General features: G+C 39.8%; 1 protein-coding gene across 1 annotated transcript in view; it reads left to right on the forward strand.

Moving 5' to 3' along the window:
* Nucleotides 1-1,705: 1,705 nt before the first annotated feature.
* LMAN1 (lectin, mannose binding 1) overlaps nt 1,706-19,276 on the forward strand; it is a 33,180-nt gene continuing 15,609 nt past the window's right edge. Inside the window, exons 1-7 of the mRNA XM_054031707.1 lie at nt 1,706-1,963; nt 7,649-7,803; nt 7,892-7,999; nt 14,456-14,517; nt 15,453-15,552; nt 17,104-17,227; nt 18,637-18,695. Of these exons, the coding sequence (XP_053887682.1) occupies nt 1,738-1,963; nt 7,649-7,803; nt 7,892-7,999; nt 14,456-14,517; nt 15,453-15,552; nt 17,104-17,227; nt 18,637-18,695 (834 nt within the window). The 5' untranslated portion in view covers nt 1,706-1,737. The remainder of the gene's footprint in view (nt 1,964-7,648; nt 7,804-7,891; nt 8,000-14,455; nt 14,518-15,452; nt 15,553-17,103; nt 17,228-18,636; nt 18,696-19,276) is intronic.

The following is a 19,276-nucleotide window of genomic DNA, read 5'->3' on the forward strand; positions in this document are numbered from 1 at the left end:
GAAGCTCTTTCCTCTCCCTATGGACCTTCTCCACCCCACCTATCTATGACGTCCCCTTCTGTCTCCCCTCTGACTATGTGATACTGAGCCTACAAATTTCCCCTAATTGTGAGCTCAACTGTAAAAAGTAAGTGACAGTATATAAAAGGTCACAATAGCATATAATAACAAATGTTGATGGGAAACGGTACAAAAGGGAGTCAGAAAGCCTGAATTAATCCAAACCAAAAGACCTCCTGACATAACTCAAGGACTTTGTTAAGATCATGCTTGGTGAACAAGAAAGGGAGGGAACCAGAAATCAGTGAACTAAAATTGGTGTGTCAGAAACTAGGCCTAATTGGTGGACAAAATAATGAGAGGACAGGCTATTCTAACCAGCACTCTTTTTTGCGGGTCCTTAAAGAAAGAAACTTTGGGGTAAAAATTGACTACTGGCATGAGTTTCATCATCATGATTGCTACCCCACCATTTCCTGGGACCTTGGACCTTCTACATCCTCATTCTGACAGATGTCCTGAGCAGACCAGGCCAGAGAGAGCCAGATGATATCGCCACTTTCATCCATTGAAGCTGACTTCTGAACACCATGTGAGACTTTATCTCTTCCCCCAACCTCATATGTCCTTTTCTTTCTCTACCTTACTTCTTCTGAACACCATGTGAGACTTTATCTCTTCCCCCAGGCCCCATATGTCCTTTTCTTTCTCAACCTTACTTCTTCTCTCTCTTTTTTCCTTCTGTCTAATAAGAGTGTGCCTTAGCCAGCCAAGACTGTATATTTTGCAACACTGCTGTAAGGCTGTGACACAAAAGAGGCAACTAATAGAAATTTCCTAAACAGCTCACACTGTGTGCTGGGCCGGTGTTCGTCCAGCAGTGAGGTTGCAAGTGAGAGTCAACACCAGAGATGGAAGCTGCATTTTCTATCTTTGCTGTTCTTTTCTTTCTCCTTTCTTTTGTATGCGTTTTGTCTTGTTATGGCTTGTAGGTTGCCTTTAACAAAATAGCAGCTGCCCATCTCAACTAACTTTTTCCCTTTCCCCCAAAAAGGATAGTTATTACCATCTTTAATACCACCTAAGAGACCATCAAACGCGGGGGCACGGAGGTTCCTTCTAAAACCTCTTTACAGCGAAAGGAAAAGGGCACAAGGGATATTGTTACAAATGAAGCCTCGTTTAATGCTGTTCAAAGCCTTTAACTGTTTTTCCTTCTTTTCTGCATCTTTAATGAAAAGTTGAAAGGATTTTTCACGGGGTGTTTGCCATGGAACTGAGCTGGCAAACCCCCGCACCTTGTTGAACGCTGTGTGATGCTGGACAGCCCACATACTCCATCTAAACTAATAGAGCAGGACCACCTCCCCCGGGGGCCCCTCCATGGGACTCCACCTCCCACCTGACCCCGCCCCCTCCATAGGATCCCTTTCCCTCCCTTTGTGGCACCCCCCCCCCGCTCTCTGCCGCCCGCTCCTGGCCGGGGCGTGGCGGGGGAAAGAAGGGAGCGGGGGGGGGGGCGGGAGTACAGTGAAGAGGCAGAGGAAGAGAGGAGAGGCGGGGCGGGGAGCCCTGGGGGGCGGGGCCTCTCCGTCCCTGTCCCCGCCCCCGAGCGGCGCTGACATGTAGCCACGCGCTCGACTTTGCCCTTTGGCCGGCAGTCCCCGCCCCCTGCCCCCGCAGCCAATCAGGCAGCGCCCTGTTGGCCGTGCCTGGCTCCCCGTGGCAGAGTCCAAGATGGCGGTCTCCATGCAGCGGGGATGCCTGGTTGGGGGGAACGTACTTTGGGCCGCGTTGCTTTGCCTGGGCTGCCGCCTGCTGCTCCCCGCCGGGGCCAGCAGCCTGGGGGTCGCGGGAGGGGCCGCTGCCCAGCCGCACCGCCGCTTCGAGTACAAGTACAGCTTCAAGGGGCCGCACCTGGTGCAGGGGGACGGGTCGGTGCCGTTCTGGGTCCACACGGGCAGTAAGTACCCGCCGCTCCGCGCTGGGCCGAGCAGTGACCTATGACCCCCGCAACCCCGGTAGCGACTCCCTCCAGTTGGGGGGCCGCCTGCCTCCTTGGCCCCGCCCCCCGCAGTACTGGCTCCCTCCGGCTGAGGGGACGCCTGGCCTACCTCGCCCCCCAGTACGGCCCCCTCCGGTCCCGGGGGGCGCCTGGCTCCCTTGGCGGGGCCATGGGGAGCGCCTGGCTCTATGGGCATGATCCCCGGATTACTGGCCCCGTGAGTGTGGGGATACCGCACACAAACGTACATGCAGCTTGAGGCTCTATAGTCAGGGTTATCCACAGTACCTGAGCTCCTCGCTCCCACCAACAGAGACCCTGGTGCAGAGCGTGGGGGAGGGGGTGTTTCTATAATCATAATCCCCCCGAAATCATCCTCCCTGTGCTGTGTCTGGTAGCATAGCTGACTTTGGGGATCACAGTAAAAGTAGATGTGGAATTCAGGGTGACTATTTAAAAAAAAAGTTTCTCATTGCTGTACAAAGGATGCAGCTCTATGTCATTACAACCAGGTATGTAGTGTATCAGAGGGGTAGCCGTGTTAGTCTGAATCTGTAAAAAGCAACAGAGAGTCCTGTGGCACCTTTAAGACTAACAGAAGTATTGGGAAGTTCTTCTCTTGCATCTGAAGAAGTGAGGTTCTTACCCATGAAAGCTTATGCTCCCAATACTTCTGTTAGTCTTAAAGGTGCCACAGGACTCTCTGTTGCTTTTTAACCAGGTATGTAGTGTAGTTGTAGCCCTGTTGGTCCCAGGATATTAGCAAGACAAGGTGGGTGAGGTAATATCTTTTATTGGCCCAACTTCTGTTGGTGTGAGAGAGAAGCTTTCAAGCCACACAGAGATCTTCTTCAGATCTTTGAAAGGTACTCTGAGCATCTCAGCTAAATGCAAGGTGGAACAGATTGTGTAGCATATGTAATTAACACACATTTTGAGGGAGCTTAAATTCATAACTGTACTATGATGCTTGGAATGTATTTCCCTGATCTGAACAACAACTCTGGTGGCTCAGAAGCTTGTCTCTCTCACCAACAGAAGTTGGGCCAATAAAAGATATTACTTCACCTGCCTTGTCGCTCTGGTAAATATGGTGTCATTTGTGGTAGGGCAAATGTCAAGTCACTCTAAAACAATTTTGTGGGAGAAAGACAGATGCACATGTAGTCAAATTCTTGTAACTAGTCCAGTGACAATATGGCATCTGGTCTGTATAGCTATAAACAAATTAGGGTAGCTGGCAACTTTGGTCAATTCCTTGGCATATGCTTTCATCGCATTTATTGCATAAAAGAAACTTGGTGCTGATGGATTATCTTTCCATGATCTCCAAGCACTGTAGTATTGTTAATGAATTAAGCCTCACAGTGCACCTTTTAGACAGGCAAGTAGAATCTTGCATCACAATTGTGTTATAGATAGTTTTGGCCTTTACCTTTCTATCTGTAATGAGATACCTAAATAAGTGGTTTGACTCTTAAAAGGTGTGCTGAAAATGAAGCTACTAGTTCAGGTTCTTCAGCCAATTATTTTGAATTGACTTGCTCAAGGTCATGCAGGCAGTCAGTAGCAAGCCTGATAATAAAGCCAAGTGTAAATAACCACTTGATAACGCTCCCATTTGCTGTTTATCTTCTACAGCAAATGTATGTATATGTTAGCACTTCGGCTACAAAGCAGGATTGGGAGTTTCAGGTTGTTTTTGGCCTCTTGTATGGATTTGAACAAATCACTTAACCTCTCCGTGCTTTAGCTGTAAAATTAGGACAATATGAATCTGAGGGGGATGTTAAGAGGCCTTGTTAATATTCATAAAGCACTCTGAGATTTTTGAATGGCAAATATATGAATATAAAGTGCCATGTTGAAATATGAAAATCATATCTTCATTATGGTTTAAACAAGATAATATAATACACAATAATTTCATTTAAAATCCATGTCCCTCCTTTCAAATATTATGCTTCAGTCTGCACTTTTGATTTTGTTTTTATTAATAAAATTACTTACTTAATTGTCAAAACAGGTTTACTTACTATGTAACATGAAGCCCTTTCTAGCTTAATGATATCAGGAAAGTGTTCTCTTGTACTGACTGTTCTGTCACTGATACAGAAGCACTTGAAACAAATTGTGGTTACTTTACAAAAGACCCATACTGGGTCAGACCAGTGATCCATGTGGCCCAGTATCCTGTCTCTGACAATAGCCGGTACCAGATGCTTCAGAAGGAATGAACGGAATGGGGCATTTTCCAGTGATCCATCCCCTGTTGTCCAGTCCCAGTTTCTGGTAGTTGGAGGTTTAGGGGCACCCAGAGCATGGAATTGCGTCCCTGACCATCTTGGCTAATAGCTATTCATGCAGCTATCCTCCTTGAGCTTATCTAATTCTTTTTTGAACTCCGTTCTACTTTTGGCGTTCACGACATCCTGTGGCAATAAGTTCCACAAGTTGTCTATGCTTGTGAGATGGCCTTCCTTTTGTTTGTTTTAAACCTGCTGCCTATTAATTTAATCAGATGACACCTAGTTCTTGTGTTGTGTGAAGGAGTAAATAACACTTCCTTATTCATTTTCTCCATATCATTCATGATTTTTTTAGATCGCTATTGTCCCCTGAGTGTAGTCTCTTTTCCAAATTGAACAGTCTTTTAATCTCTCATCCTGTGGAAGCTGTTCCATCCCCAGTCATTTTCATTGTCCTTTTCTGCATCTTTCCAATTCTAATATATCTTTTTTTGAAAAGAAGCAACCAGAACAGCATGCAGTATTCAACTTGTAGGTTACCCTGGATTTATATAGAGGCATTATATTTCCTGTTTTATTATCTATCCCTTTCCTAATGTCTCCTAACATTCTGTTAGCTTTTTTGACTGCTGCTGCATATTGAGCAGGTGTTTTCATTGCACTATCCATGGTGACTCCCAAGATCTCTCTTGAGTGGTAACAGCTAATTTAGATCCATCATTTCATGTGTATAGTTGGGATTATATTTTCCAATGTATATTATTTTGCACTTTTCAACATTGAACTTCATCTGCTGTTTTGTTGCCCAGTCTCCCAGTTTTATGAGATCCCTTTGTAACTCCTCAGAGTCAGCTTATATGTTCCATTCTATGCATCCGATGAAGTGGGCTGTAGCCCACGAAAGCTTAATAAAGTTGTCAGTCTCTAAGGTGCCACAAGTACTCCTGTTCTTTTTGAGGAATTTTGTATCTTCTCCAAACTTTGCTTCCTTACTGTTCATGCCTTTTTCCAGATCATTTATGAATATATTGATCCTTGGGGGATCCTGATATTGACCTCTCTCCATTCTGAAAATTGACCATTCATTTCTACCCTTTGTTTCTTGTCTTTTAACCAGTTACTGATCAATGAGAGGACCTTCCCTCTTATCTCATGATTGTATACTTTACTTTGGTGTGAGACCTTGTTAAAGGCGTTCTGGAAGTCCAGGTACACTATATACACTGGATCACCCTCGTCCATGTGCTTATTGCCACGGTCAAATAATTAGAATAGATTGGCATAATTTCCCTTTCTAAAATCATGTTGACTCTTCCCCCAACAAATTGTGTTCATCTATGCGCCTGATAATTCTGTGGTTTGCTATACAGTAGTTTCAACCAGTTTGCCTGGTACAGAGGTTAGGCTTACTGGCCTGTAATTGCCAGGATTGCCTCTGGAGCCTTTTTTAAAAAAGTCTGTTAATTAGCTATCCTGTAGTCATCTGGTACAATGACTGATTTAAGCATTAGATTACATACCACAGTTAGTAGTTCTGCAATTTCATATTTGAGTTGGTTCAGAACTCTTGGGTGAATACCATCTGATCCTGTTGAGTTATTACTGTATAATTTTATCAATATGTTTGAAAATCTCCTCTATTGAGACCTCAATCTTGAACAGTTCCTCAGAGTTGTCATGTAAAAAGAATGGTTCGGGTATGGGGATCTCACCCATCAAAGAATTAATGTAGCTTTGTCTTCCCAGAGTGCTCCTTTAGCACCTCAATTATCTAGTGGCCCCACTGACTGTTTGGCAGCCTTCCTGCTTCTGGGGTACTTATAGGGTTTTTTGCTATTATTTTTTTGTGTCCTTAGCTAGTTGCTCTTCAGATTCTTTCTTGGCTTGCAAGAGTTTAGGCTTCTTTGTATTTTTCTCAGTAGATCTTGACTTCAATTTTTAAAGGATGTCTTTTGGTCTCTAACCACTTTTTACTCTGCTGTCTAGCCACAGTGGCATCTTTTTGGTCCTCTTACAGGTTGGTTGGTTGTACAGTAGGACCCTCCAACCTAATTGGGACCGGGGCGAGATCGGATAATCTGGAGAATGGGGAAAGTCTAAGGCTGCACCCGCAATCTAGCTACCACAGGAGTGATCGCCTTCTTCTGGACCTGCATGTGCTAGTTGTTTGGTTAATATGGAGAGCCGGATAATGGAGTGTCAGATGAATGAAGTTTTACCGTATACATTTAGTTTGAGCCTCTATTCTGGTGTTTTTAAACGGTCTCCATGCAGTTTGCAGGCATTTCACCTTTGTGAGTGTTCCTTTTAATTTCTGTTCAATTTCTGCTTCCTCATTTTTGTGTAGCTCCCCTTTTTGAAGTTCAGTTCTATTATGGCACTTTTCCCCCTGCAAGGATATTAAATTTAATTATTTTATGGTCACTACTACTGAACAGTTCTGTTATATTCACCTCCTGGACCAGATCCTTTGTTCCACTTGGGACTAAGACCATGTTTACACTAGCACTTAGGTCGCAAAACTTTTGTCACTGAAGGGTATGAAAAAAACACACTCCCAAGTGACATACGTTTTGCTAGCATAAGCACTTGTGTGCACAGCACTTTGTCAGCAGGAGATGCTTTCCCGCCAGTATAGATACTGCCACTCATTGAGATGGGTGTATTACGTCTAGGGGAGAGCTCTCTCCTCTCAGCATAACGTGGCTACATGAGTGCCCTTACAGTGGCACAGCTGTATCAGTACAGTTGTGCCACTGTAAGCTTGCAAATGTAGACATGGCCTTAATCAAGAATTGCCTTTTCCCCTTGTGAGTTCCAGGACAAACTGCTCCAAGAAGCAGTCATTTAATGTGTCTGCAGATTTTATCTCTGCATCTCTTCCAGTTGGAAATCAAATTGTTTAGTGACATGTAGAAACTATACTTTAACGAAGTAGATAGAAGTTTTGACTTGAAAAGTAGATTTATTGTACACTGTTAAGTTAATTTCTACATGATTTTCAGTGATGGTTTAAAGACTTGACTGTACTTCCAGGAGGCAGAGTGCTGCTCCAACCATTAGCATCTGCTATCCCAGATGAACTTTGAATAAGGCACTGTAAAACATGGAGTTCCCTTTAATTACAACATTTTGAATTACGAGATAAACAATGAAATGTTAAATTTAAACATGTTACTACTTTAATTGCCCCTTAACTGTTCAAATGTTAGGTTCTTAAAACTACAATCCAAAAACAGTTGGCTCTTCAATTAGAGGGACCATCTGTCTGCAAAATTATAAGGTAAAGTGTGCTTAGCAAATTCAGTATTTGCCTTATAATTGCAGGATGTGCTCTTCATGTTCTCTCATATGTTCACTGTTGGTATTTTTTTTTTCTTTTTTTCTTTTTCAGATGCCATACCTAGTGCAGATCAGATTCGAATAACTCCATCTTTAAAAAGCCAGAGAGGATCAGTGTGGACAAAAACCAAGTCTATATTTGAATACTGGGAGGTTGAGGTGACATTTCGAGTGACAGGGAGAGGCCGGATTGGAGCTGATGGACTAGTAAATGAACTTGATTTAATTTTGAAAACAAATTTATTTTATAAATGTAGATCTTAATTTATGACTTTTTTTAAATTTCTGTGCACAGGCAATCTGGTTTACTGAAGGTCAAGGCTTAGAAGGTCCGGTTTTTGGGGCAGCTGATACTTGGAATGGTGTTGGCATTTTCTTTGACTCTTTTGACAATGATGGAAAGGTTAGTTGGAAGCAAACTCTTATAATAAAGGTTCCAGAATGGTTTCACTTTTACCTTTGAGTTCACACATGCTTATACTTTTTGTGAAAAATTAGCTGTTTTATATCAGGGGTTTTTGGCTTTCAGCTAGATGCAGGTTTTTTAAAAAAGAGAAAATGAAGCTTACAACTTTTCTGTTATGTAGTTTCCTAAAAGACTCCTTTTTGACCAGGCTATCTTTATTTAAAAAAACAAACAAACAAACAAAAAGCTGAAGCTTGAAAGATTAACCTTGCTGTAATTGAGGATCAGTGAGGACCAGTTCCTTTGCTAGATTTGAAGGGAAAATGGTTTTGATAGTTATACATGTTGAAACCCCTTGTACTTTTATTAAGTCTAAATGTTTATGTATTAGGAGAGGGATACTGGCATATGTATGCAGATCAGGAAATGCACGTTTTTGAAGCTTCTTCATTTTTGATTCTTCTGCATCCAACTGCCCTGTACTCTACCTACCGTATATACTCGTTCATTAGCCCGTTTGTTTATAAGCCAACCCCCCAAGATGGTTAGGTAAAAATAGCAAAAACTGTATGACCCTTTCATAAGCCGACCCTATATTTCAGGGGTTGGCATACTTTGCCTCCTGGCCTGTCAGGGTAAGCCGCTAGCAGGTCGGGATGTTTTGTTTACTTGGAGCATCTGCAGGCATGGAACCCCTCAGCTCCCTGTGGCCCCGGTTCGCCATTCCCAGCCAATGGGAGCTGCGGGAAGTGGTGCAGACAGTTTTAGTTCTGTCCTCCCTAGCTGGAGGAATGGGTAGTGAGGTGTTATCTAAATTCCTTGTCCCTGTCTACTCTTCGATGCCTTTCCACTATCTGGAAAGTGGTTTCTTAACTCCTAAGTGCTTACTACTTTTATAGGCACTGTTATGGTACTACCAAGAAGTATACCTGTGCCCCTGGTATTTTCTGGGATTAAAAAAAAAAGTAACAGTGGGGAACTAAATGTGTATAAAAATTATATTGGGGCAAGGGCCTCATTAAGGTTGAATAGTTAAAATGAGTAAGGGAATACAGTAATTAATGTTCCAACAGCAATGTTAAGTTTGCATGTGCATCCCTGTGTTTTTTTCTTATCTAAATATTAAGGCATTTTTGACATCCTATAATATACAGAATTTGCAGTGTGACAGAGTTGCTTTAGGGATTCAAACTTTTGTATAATTTGTTGAAGATGTTTTGTAATAATGTCAAACTATGTGAACTTAATTCATTTTTTTTTTTTTTTTTTTTTTTTTTTTTTTTTGGTAATTCTAATAAGAAGGTCATTCTTATGGATTCTGATAGTCAAACTTTACACAGTAGACAGACTAGAATAAATTCTTCAATTTTGAAATACTGTCAGAACTACCTTTACATATGTTAACCACACCTATTAATACAAAGCACAGAAGTCTAAAGACATAGGTGAGATTTTATGTTGTACCTCTAAAGGGTATAGCATAGAACTCACAGCCCGGGGACAAGGGGTAAGGATGCCTTTAAGTCACCATTATGTTCCCCCAGTTTTGAGAAGGTCTATGAAGCAGAGTGGACCCTGGCATCTAATTGGATAATCCTGGAGGACTGAGTTGTGGCATCCTGTCACTGCTTATAGGCAGCAGTGCTGCTCAGAATCGTCACAGCATTATGTCTTGGAATGTATTCTACACTGAGGTTTTTGAGAGGGTCCTCAAAAGACAACCTGTGGCTGTCTTTTTCTCAGTTCCTGTGCCAGAGGAGTCCTCTCTCTGGCTGTATGGAAGTCTATTTGATTGTCTTTACATAGCTTTGGCCCCTTAACTCTGCATATGTGGAGTGGAGCGGAGGTAAGAATCGAACCAACCCAAAGTCTCATGAATCATGCCCTCAAAATCATGAAATTGATTTAAAAATCACAAGGTTTTTTTAAAATTCTCTGTCTCGGTCTTCTGCTTTTTGAGCCTTAAGTTTCACTTGTCTGTTTTCCATTTTCTCTGCAACCATGGCAAGAATCTTTTTTTTCTTTTCTTTTTTTTTAAATGACAACTAAGATACTCATGATTTCAGGAGCTGGAGTTTTTGGAAAAAACACCAAATATCACAAGACTTGGGATAATATTGTGGGATAATATTGATACCCCATCATCTGATGTTAAGAACTTTTTAAAGAGCAAAAACTGTCTTTTATACTCTTTGATTTTAATTTCTTTAGCTCTTTTCAAGGCGTTATATCTCCTTTCACTATTTGTCCACGTCTTATTTTCAGACATGACCTTTTACAGAAATCTGCTTGCTAGTTAACAATTAACGCAGAATGCTTCAAGTTAGGAGCTCCTATAATCTCTTCTAAAATACTTAAAATCTTAATTGACTGTGCATTGGCCTTTGAAATGCAAATAATTTGTAAACGTAGTCTGAACTATGTGAAAATATTTAAAAAACTCATTAGTTTCAGTTGAATAGTGCCACTTTTAAACTTAATGAACAGTTAAATGGTGCTAATAAAGTACTTTAACTTGACTACACTGCACACCTTACAACAGCCCAGCTGCGCCCCTGCAGCCACGCCGTTGTAAGGTGTGCACTGTAGCTGCTCTCTCTCGCTGGGAGAGAGCTTTCCCAGTGACAAAATAAAACCACCCTGAACGAGGGGCAGTGGCTTAGTCGATGGGAGAGCGGCTTACGACCACGAAGTGCTGTCCGCACCAGTGGCTTTCCTCGTTAAAACTTTTGTTGTTCAGGGGTATGTTTTCTTTCACACCCCTAAGCAACAAAAGTTTTAATGACAAAAGTGCAGTGTAGACATGGCCTAACTCCAGATAAACACTGACATAATTGAATGTGGTTGTATAATTAACCTACAAGATTAATTCTAGCCATAGAAAAGCAGAAATATTTTGTTTGTTTGTTTTTTGGGGTCGGGGGGGTGGGGGGGTTTAGTATAATTCCCTATAGTCCTCACACACTAGGTATTTTTTTGTATTTTGTCATACTGCAGGGACACAGTCAAATAGTTTAGGGTCTATAGTCAGAATTTATTTTAAAAGTTTGCTTAAAAAACAAAAACGCTGGAGGCTTTAATATGGAGGAATTCCCAAATACAATTCAAGAACAATGGGAAAGTGAACTCCAAATTTATATTTCTATTTTAGATTTCTTTCCCTCTTTCTAAGGACTTTTCTTTAGAGAATGCAAAGAATTATATAGAATTCTAGTGGAATAATATGTTCTTTGAGGAAAGGGAAAGAATTTTTTTCACCTTTTTAGGGGTCTCCCAAACTCCATGTTTTCTGCATAACTAATTCATCTTCTCAACCCTTGGAAGCTTTCAGTTAATATGGTGTTGTAAATCTGCTCTTCTTATATCTTTAGTTTCTTCCAAGCTTCTAACAACTTAAACCAACACTTTCAAATATACCCGTCTCTTATATGTGTAGTCTATTAGAAATTATTTGTAAGTGTTTTTTCTTATGAATGTAATGAAGTCAACATAGATTGATAGATTCCAAGACCAGAAGGGACCATTATGATAATCTAGTCCGACCTCCTGTATAACACAGGCCATAGAACTTCCCCAAAATAATTTCTACAGCACATCTTTTAGAAAAACACCCCATCTTAATTGAAAAATTGTCAGTGATAGAGAATCCCCCACTACCTTTGGTAAATTGTTCCAATAGTTAATTGTTCTCACGATTAAAATTTTGTCTTATTTCCAGTCTGAATTTGTCTAGCCTCAACTTCCAGACATTGGATTGAATTATGCCTTTCTCTGCTAGATTGAAGAGCCCATTATTAAATATTTGTCCTCCATGTAGATAATTACGGATTGTAATCAAGTCACCCCTTAAAATTCTCTGTGTTAAACTAAATAGATTGAGCTCCTGGAGTCTTATCATTATAAGGCATGTTTTCTAATCCTTTAACCATTTCCATGGCTCTTCTCTGAACCCTATCCAATTTATCAACATCCTTCTTGAATTGTGGACACCAGAACTGGGTACAGTATTCCAGCAGTGGTCACACCAGTGCCAAATTCAGAGGTAAAATAACCTCTCTACTCCTTCTCGAGATTCCCCTCTTTATGCATCCCAGGATCGTATTGGCACTTTTGGCTGCGGCCTAACACTGGGAGCTCATGTTCAGCAGTTTATCCAGCACCCCAAATCTTTTTTTAGTTATTGCTTCCCAGGATAGAGTTCCCCATCATGTAATTATGGCCTACGCTTTGTTACTAGATGTATATATTTACATTTAGCCATGTTAAAACACACATTGTTTGTTTGCTTGTGCTCAGTTTACCAAGTGATCCAGATCACTCTATATCAGTGACCTTTCCTTGTCATTATTTACCACTCCCCCAATTTTTTGTGTCCTTTGCAAACTTTATCAGTGATGATTTTGTTTTCTTCCATGTCATTGATAAACATTTTAAATAGCATGGCCCCAAGAGCTGGAAACAGGCCCATTCATTTTGAGATCTATCAGTTAGCCAGTTGTTATGCAGACAAAACTACACAGGATCGTTTTAGGGGGCAAGACAAAGATGCCACATTTATTATGATAACACAATTTGATTTATGACTAATACCTACACACAATGTAATGCAGCTGCTGTATAGTTACCAGTCCTGAACATAGCTTGAGTTCGTGGCTTGGGATCATAGCTTGTGACGGCTAACTGGCCAGGAAAGCCGGGCACAAGGAAGGGCTGGGTCTGCCCTCCCATGTTGGCAGCAGAACGTTACCCTCCAAAGTCTTCCATCTCACCCATCCTTTTTGTAGGCTTTAGTTTGAATCCAGAGTCTATAGGTCTCGCTGTGTCACGCTGCCTCTGGGTTCGGTGTGATTGATCAACCGTCAATTGCAGATGTGACTTTCAGCCTCGGACCGGGCTTTGATCTTCCTTCTATTGTACCTTTGTTATTTTCTTTTTAGGGTGGACTCTTCTTACTTTGTTAGGGCTGTTGTCTGCATCTTCAGCCTTTGGTGATTGAACTCTATTTCATCAGGACAGGCTGGTGCTGGAGTTTGATTTCATCATCCATCCATACCTCATTCACACATGTAAACTAGTAAGATTACAGCAGGGTTTTGCAAAAATGAAGGTTGCAGCAGGCTTTTACAAAATGGAGTGAGCGTTTTAAAATAGAGTTTGTATGGACAAGTGTAAGGAATGACAAAGAGAACAGAAGCTACAATGTAGACAAGTATAATGAATGGCAAACAGTGAGCAGAAGTTACAATGTTGAAACAGTGCAAGTTTCAGTGATTTAAGCAGCAATTGGATTGAAAGTGAAACTTACAAGGGCAGCTGGCTGAAGGCTATGGCTCTTAACAAGCATCTTAATTGTCAATTAGCCAGTTATTGGGGTAACCAGTTTTATGAATGAATGTTATTTCATTCATAAAACTTTACTTATGAAGTTACATTAATAAACTGAACAATTAAAAACAATTTCATTCATCAGTTCTACACAGTTTTAATCCATTTAATGTGTACCATGTTCGTTTTATATTATTCTAGTTTTTTAATCAAATGTCATGCTGTACCAAGTCAAATGCCTTACAGAAATCTGAGTATATTATGTCAACACTATGACTGTATCAACCAAACTTATGCTCTCATCGAAAAAGATGAGTTAGTTTAACAGAACCTATTTTCTGTTGATTGGCATTAATTACATTACCCTAATTTAATTCTTTATTAATCAAGTCTTTTATCAGCCACTTCATTATGTTGCCCAGGATTGATGTCAGGCTGAGAGGCCTATAATTACTCAGGTCATCCCATTACCTTTTAAAAAATTGGCAGATCATTAGCTTTCTTCCAGTCTTCTGGAATTTCTCCTATGCTCCAAGACGTATTGCAAATCGACATTAATGATTCAGTGAGCTCCTCAGCCAGCTCTTTTAAAGCTCTTGGATGCTTGTCATCTGAACTTGCTACTTGAAAAATGTCTAACTTAGCAGCTTTTGTTTAACATCCTCCAAAGATACTAGTGGAATAGAAGGTCAGTCCTTCACCTACTACTCCTGTTATAGTGTTTAGGCGTGAAATGCTGCATCTTTATTGGATTTGATCATCTTTCAACTAATACCTTCAGTTTTTATTTTTAAATTATCAAATTACAAGCATAAATAGTAAATATGAAAATAGTATGTCCAGAACTGAACTCCCATGCTTTTTTCCACCCACAGATCTTTTATAGAACAAAAGCAAGTTGCCGTTCTTTGTGTTGATTGACACAGTGCTATTTCATCAAACTATTTAGTTTTCCTACTCCCCTCCCACCAAAGCTGCATCGGAGTTAAGACTTTGGCTGTCTCTATAGCCTACTACCATGCTGTTGGGAAGGCTGTTAATGATATTGTATATTGAATCTGTTTCTAATTTGTAAAATTACTTCATTTTAAATTTTTAAACCGTTTGTTCATATGGTTTGTCTTTCAGAAAAACAATCCATCAATAATTGTTGTAGGTAACAATGGAAAACTCCTTTATGACCATCAGAAGTAAGTCTATTAATTTTATTTGGATGTGATAGACCTGTGGTATTGATTGCTGAAATGTTTGGAGGCTTTTTAAATAAGGTTGAAGACACTTAATTTTTATTGGTAAGAGAATGTCAAATAGTTTTTGTTGTGTTCCATGTAGGTGCACATGCCAGACAGTGTGTGTATGTGTTATAATATAACTGCATTGATTGAAATCACCTAGAAGCATACACTTTTCCTACAGATTGTCTTCTTCCATGGGGGTTTGAATTTGAGTAGAACTATAAAATGCTTTTTTGTTGTTGGAGAACCAGTATAATTTAATAGCTTTGAATTTTTTTATTTTTTTTTAACTGTTGTGAATTTAGCAGAAGCTGCACAGGAGTGCCAATTTTTCTTAAAAAATAGCATGGTGAATGTTGTGATAATATAATACCAAGTGTACCGGGACAAGGTGGCTCAGATAAATTGGTGAGGTACAGAATTTTTCACCTGTAGCTCACTCGTTCAGATATGCCCCAAATTCTCAGTGATCACAAGTAGCTACCAGTTGACAACTGACATACCTCCTGTGAAATGAATTGGTGGTCTCATTCATATTCCTGATGGACAAATGTCTACATCACATTTGACACCCTTGTTAGCTGTCTGCATAGAGAGTCTCCGGGAGGTGGTCCCTCTGGGTCAGTACTGAAGCATGTTGGAAAGGTAGCATTGGGAAGCTTGTACTACCTCTGCCCATGCTTCTGTTCTGTGCTAAAGTACTTCATTTCACTTCCAATGCTGTCAATCCTAAACCTTTTGAAAATGCAAAACTTAATTTAACTGTCCAGAGGGCTTTTGTTCTTGCTTGACATTTGTAATCCACTAAAATAATGAAATTTTCATGCCTTTTTTTCTAGCTAGTACATAGTAAAGATGTAGTTCTGTAAGCAGATTCTCTTCTTTCATAGTGATGGTTCCACACAAGCATTGGCATCTTGTCAGAGAGATTTTCGTAACAAGCCCTATCCTGTCCGAGCAAAGATTACATATTACCAAAAAACACTAACTGTAAGTACTCTAATAGTCTTGAGATAACACAGTACATTATTCAACTTCTGGAGCTTTTAAGTATGAAATTTTCGTGAACTCTTTTATTTAAAAAAAAAAAAAAAAAAAAAAAAAAGCCAAGTGGACTAAAACTTATGAAAATGAGGGACTGATAGAAATCAGATAAAAGTATAGTGTCGACAGCCACTTTGCAAGCTTCCCTAACTCTATGCACCTTCAACATTCTTGCTTCTACATTCCAAGGCTGCTTTTGGCAGGTATGTCCAGTTTTGAGGTGTTTTTATGATGTAAGGAAATGTCCAAGAAATTTTTTTACGTTTGTGGTGGAATGAACCCACTCCAGATGGAGAAATGGCACTAGGATGAGGCAGTTTGAAATAAATATTCTATTTTTAACCTTAATTCTGGGCTTCCATAAAATGTGCCCAATTACCAAGTTCCAGCGTAGTTACGTGAGCTAATTAATATGTTCAAGTCTCTTGCTTTGGGATAAAAGTAGTAAAATGTCCTCCAAAAAGCAAACACCAGGAAGCCTTAGAAAAGATGCATCTTTCCTGGAGCCCTTAACTGAGTGGGCCCTGACGCTCTTGCCAGTACTTTAGATCTCAGTTCTGTTAGCCCAAGCAAGTCAGTGCCTTTTGTGGTGAAGGAGGCCGTCTCTAAGCTAACATCCAAATCCTTGGCTGTCCATTGAAGCCAACCCTTTGAGTGGCACCAAAAAGCATACAGGAAATTATTACATTTGTCAGAACTTGTGTAATACTCTTGCATGCTGGATAGAACTACTTGTATTACCCCAGTGATGCTTAGACCGAGGCTCAGGAGTGCAAGTGACTCTTTAATGCGTCTCGTGGCTCTTCGCAGCATGATATTAAAACACTGTGATTTGGTTAATAATTTAGAATAGTTAATAATCAGGATGCTTTTACTATGATATTACTCAATTGTAGTTGATAAAATAATAATACTTGGTCAGTCATTTTGCAGTGAGAATAACATATAAATTAACATATATAATTTCCCCTGTCATACTGTTTTTAAATATGAATATGTAGTACTATGGTAAATGAAGCCATGAATTCTCCCCATTGTGGCTCTTTAGGGTAACGTTGATGGCTAATTTGGCTCCTGAACCACTGACCGCTGAATATCACTGAACTGGGGAGCTACCTTTGAATTAGAATTTTAGTTTTTTTTTTTTCTTCCATTGCTACACTTTGGAAAATTAAGTTCTAACTGCTTTCTTTCACTGTTAGTGTCCTTTGGGGTATAAAAGATCTGTATTTCATACCCTGTATGTCTAATGTCTAATGTATAATCTTATAGATTTATAAAATAAAGAAATAATGCATTTGCTGCATACTCCTTAACTAGAACTTTAATAGCTAAAATTATGAGGGGTTTTACTAACTCCTTATTTCTAGAGCCTCTTTCTAACTTACCTAATGCACTTTTTACTTTGCTTTATGCAAGTTCTGTACTAATTAAACTGGCATGTTTTAAGCATCAAATGCAAATTTGTAGGTGTAATCTAGGTGTCTTTCTTTCTAGGTAATGATTAACAATGGCTTTACTCCAGATAAAGAAGACTATGAATTTTGTGGTAAAGTGGAAAATATGGTACTACCATCGCAAGGGTACTTTGGAATATCCGCAGCAACAGGGGGACTTGCAGGTAATATTTTTCACTGTATTTAAGTTTGAGGTCCATGTTGATGAGCTGTGATGTATAGGGCTTCAGTAAATCATTACTCGGCAACTGACATTTTAAGATAGAATGAGGCTAATTGTAAATGATGGGATGCCGAAGGGGGTTGGTATGGAATGATGGTGATTAGCTGATAGTAAGAGTCTAGGCTGTGCTGGTCATGATAGCTGTTTGGCCTGTGTGAAATGACTTGCTGATCACTCTCTAGTGTCTATTAAACAATTAGCCAAGCTGCAAAGCTATCACCCTAATTAGCAGTACTTGGAACCCTTGTTGGTGATTCACTGTCCCTACAGATAAGGACGGCATATTAGCAGGATAGTCTAAAAAAGCATGCGCAACTGCTGTCTGTGCTGCACCTGTTTTATGGATGTGAATATCAAGAAGCCAACACTGCCCAATGCCTGAATAATTGGTCCTTGTGTAAGGATCAGTTCTGGGTTTGTGTGAGTAATGGAATGAATGTTGTCAACCAGTGGATGGCACAGTTACTATTTCAGTCTTCCTTTACTGTGGTTTCTGGCCCCATAATATAGATACAGTGGTCTTGACCTCCCCTGAAACCACCTTTTATACTTTGGCCTATTTGTGGCTAGACCAGAGACTCTTTTAACTGTATGGAGAAGGACACCACCCTGTGCACTTGCTCTGCCTGTGCCACCTCCACTCCTTGCTCCCTGTGCAGTCCCACTGCCCACTTTCTGCATCTGGGTGAATTTTAGAGGACTGCAGTCTCCAACAGTATTAACTGAACACCATTCATGAGTACTAAGCTCACTGGGGGGGGAGAGAGGGAATCTTGAGGGGATATATGAAAGGAATTGTTGAAAAGATAAACTTTTTAAAAACAAACACCATCGAATTGTTTAGGTTTGAGATCTGCAACTTGGCAGTTTCATTCCCAAATAAAACAAAGGAGTATTAGAACATTTTAAAGCCAGACTGACTGTACTTCCCAAATTCTTTCTGTGTGTGTATGTGTATATATAATGTATATATGTATATAAATAAAATTGTTTTTGTGGGGTTGGGGTGGGCAGGCAGGCAGGGGACAGATGGGTGGAAGGGAAATTATCTAATACACTAGTTAGTATGTCCTTGTAACTTTTTAAAGTACTGTATAGAAGACTTTTCTCACTTCTTCTGTCTTTGGTATGCCATTCATCTGGGCTACAAATCCAAGTGACCAACTAATGAGAACTGAGAGAGCATGCCACAAAACACCAACAGTCAAAAGAAGGCTAGAATTTTATTGTAGTAAATCAGAAACTTCCATAATAAATTAGAATGTGTTAGAAAAAATATTTCATAACTAATAGTGGTAATTTAAATACTAGTATATTTAGACTAATTTGATGTATTTGCTTTTTATTCAGATGACCACGATGTACTGTCTTTCCTAACTTTCCAGTTGACTGAGCCTGGGAAAGAAGCAGTAAGCATCTTTATGCATTAGAATATATTAATTTTACAGATATGCATATGTTCAGCATGTGGCTGGGAGTCCATTAAAATGTCAGCATTGAAGCACCTTATTTCATGTTTTTCTTTTCTGTTTCAAAATGTTGATGTGGGTATACAGTCTACTATCTTGGGAAAATGAGACTAATACAATAAAATGTCTGAATAGTAAAATGTGGAAAAATCTTAAACTAGACACTTTGAAAGGGCACTGAATTAAATTGAATAGTTTTAAAAACAAAATATACTTGTTTTGTCATATTTATATTAATAGTGAAATTTTAAAAAAATTACTTTTCACTATTTCTCTTTCCTGGAAAAATGCTTGGCCAGTTTGACTTTCTACTTCGCATGGCTCTTGTTTAGTAATGTAATATTTGTTCACAATGTCTGTCTATCTCTCACAGTAGAAAGTTCTGATGTTTCTAACTGCAAAAAAATTCCCACAAATTAAAAATGGTAGGAATCACAATAGGGATGTATAGTGTCTTATAATATCAACTTTACACTCTGAAGTATGTGTTTCCATAAGTATAGATCTTATAGCAAGTAGCA

This window comes from Malaclemys terrapin, chromosome 6, assembly GCF_027887155.1.
Source record: "Malaclemys terrapin pileata isolate rMalTer1 chromosome 6, rMalTer1.hap1, whole genome shotgun sequence".
Taxonomy (NCBI): Eukaryota; Metazoa; Chordata; order Testudines; family Emydidae; genus Malaclemys; species Malaclemys terrapin.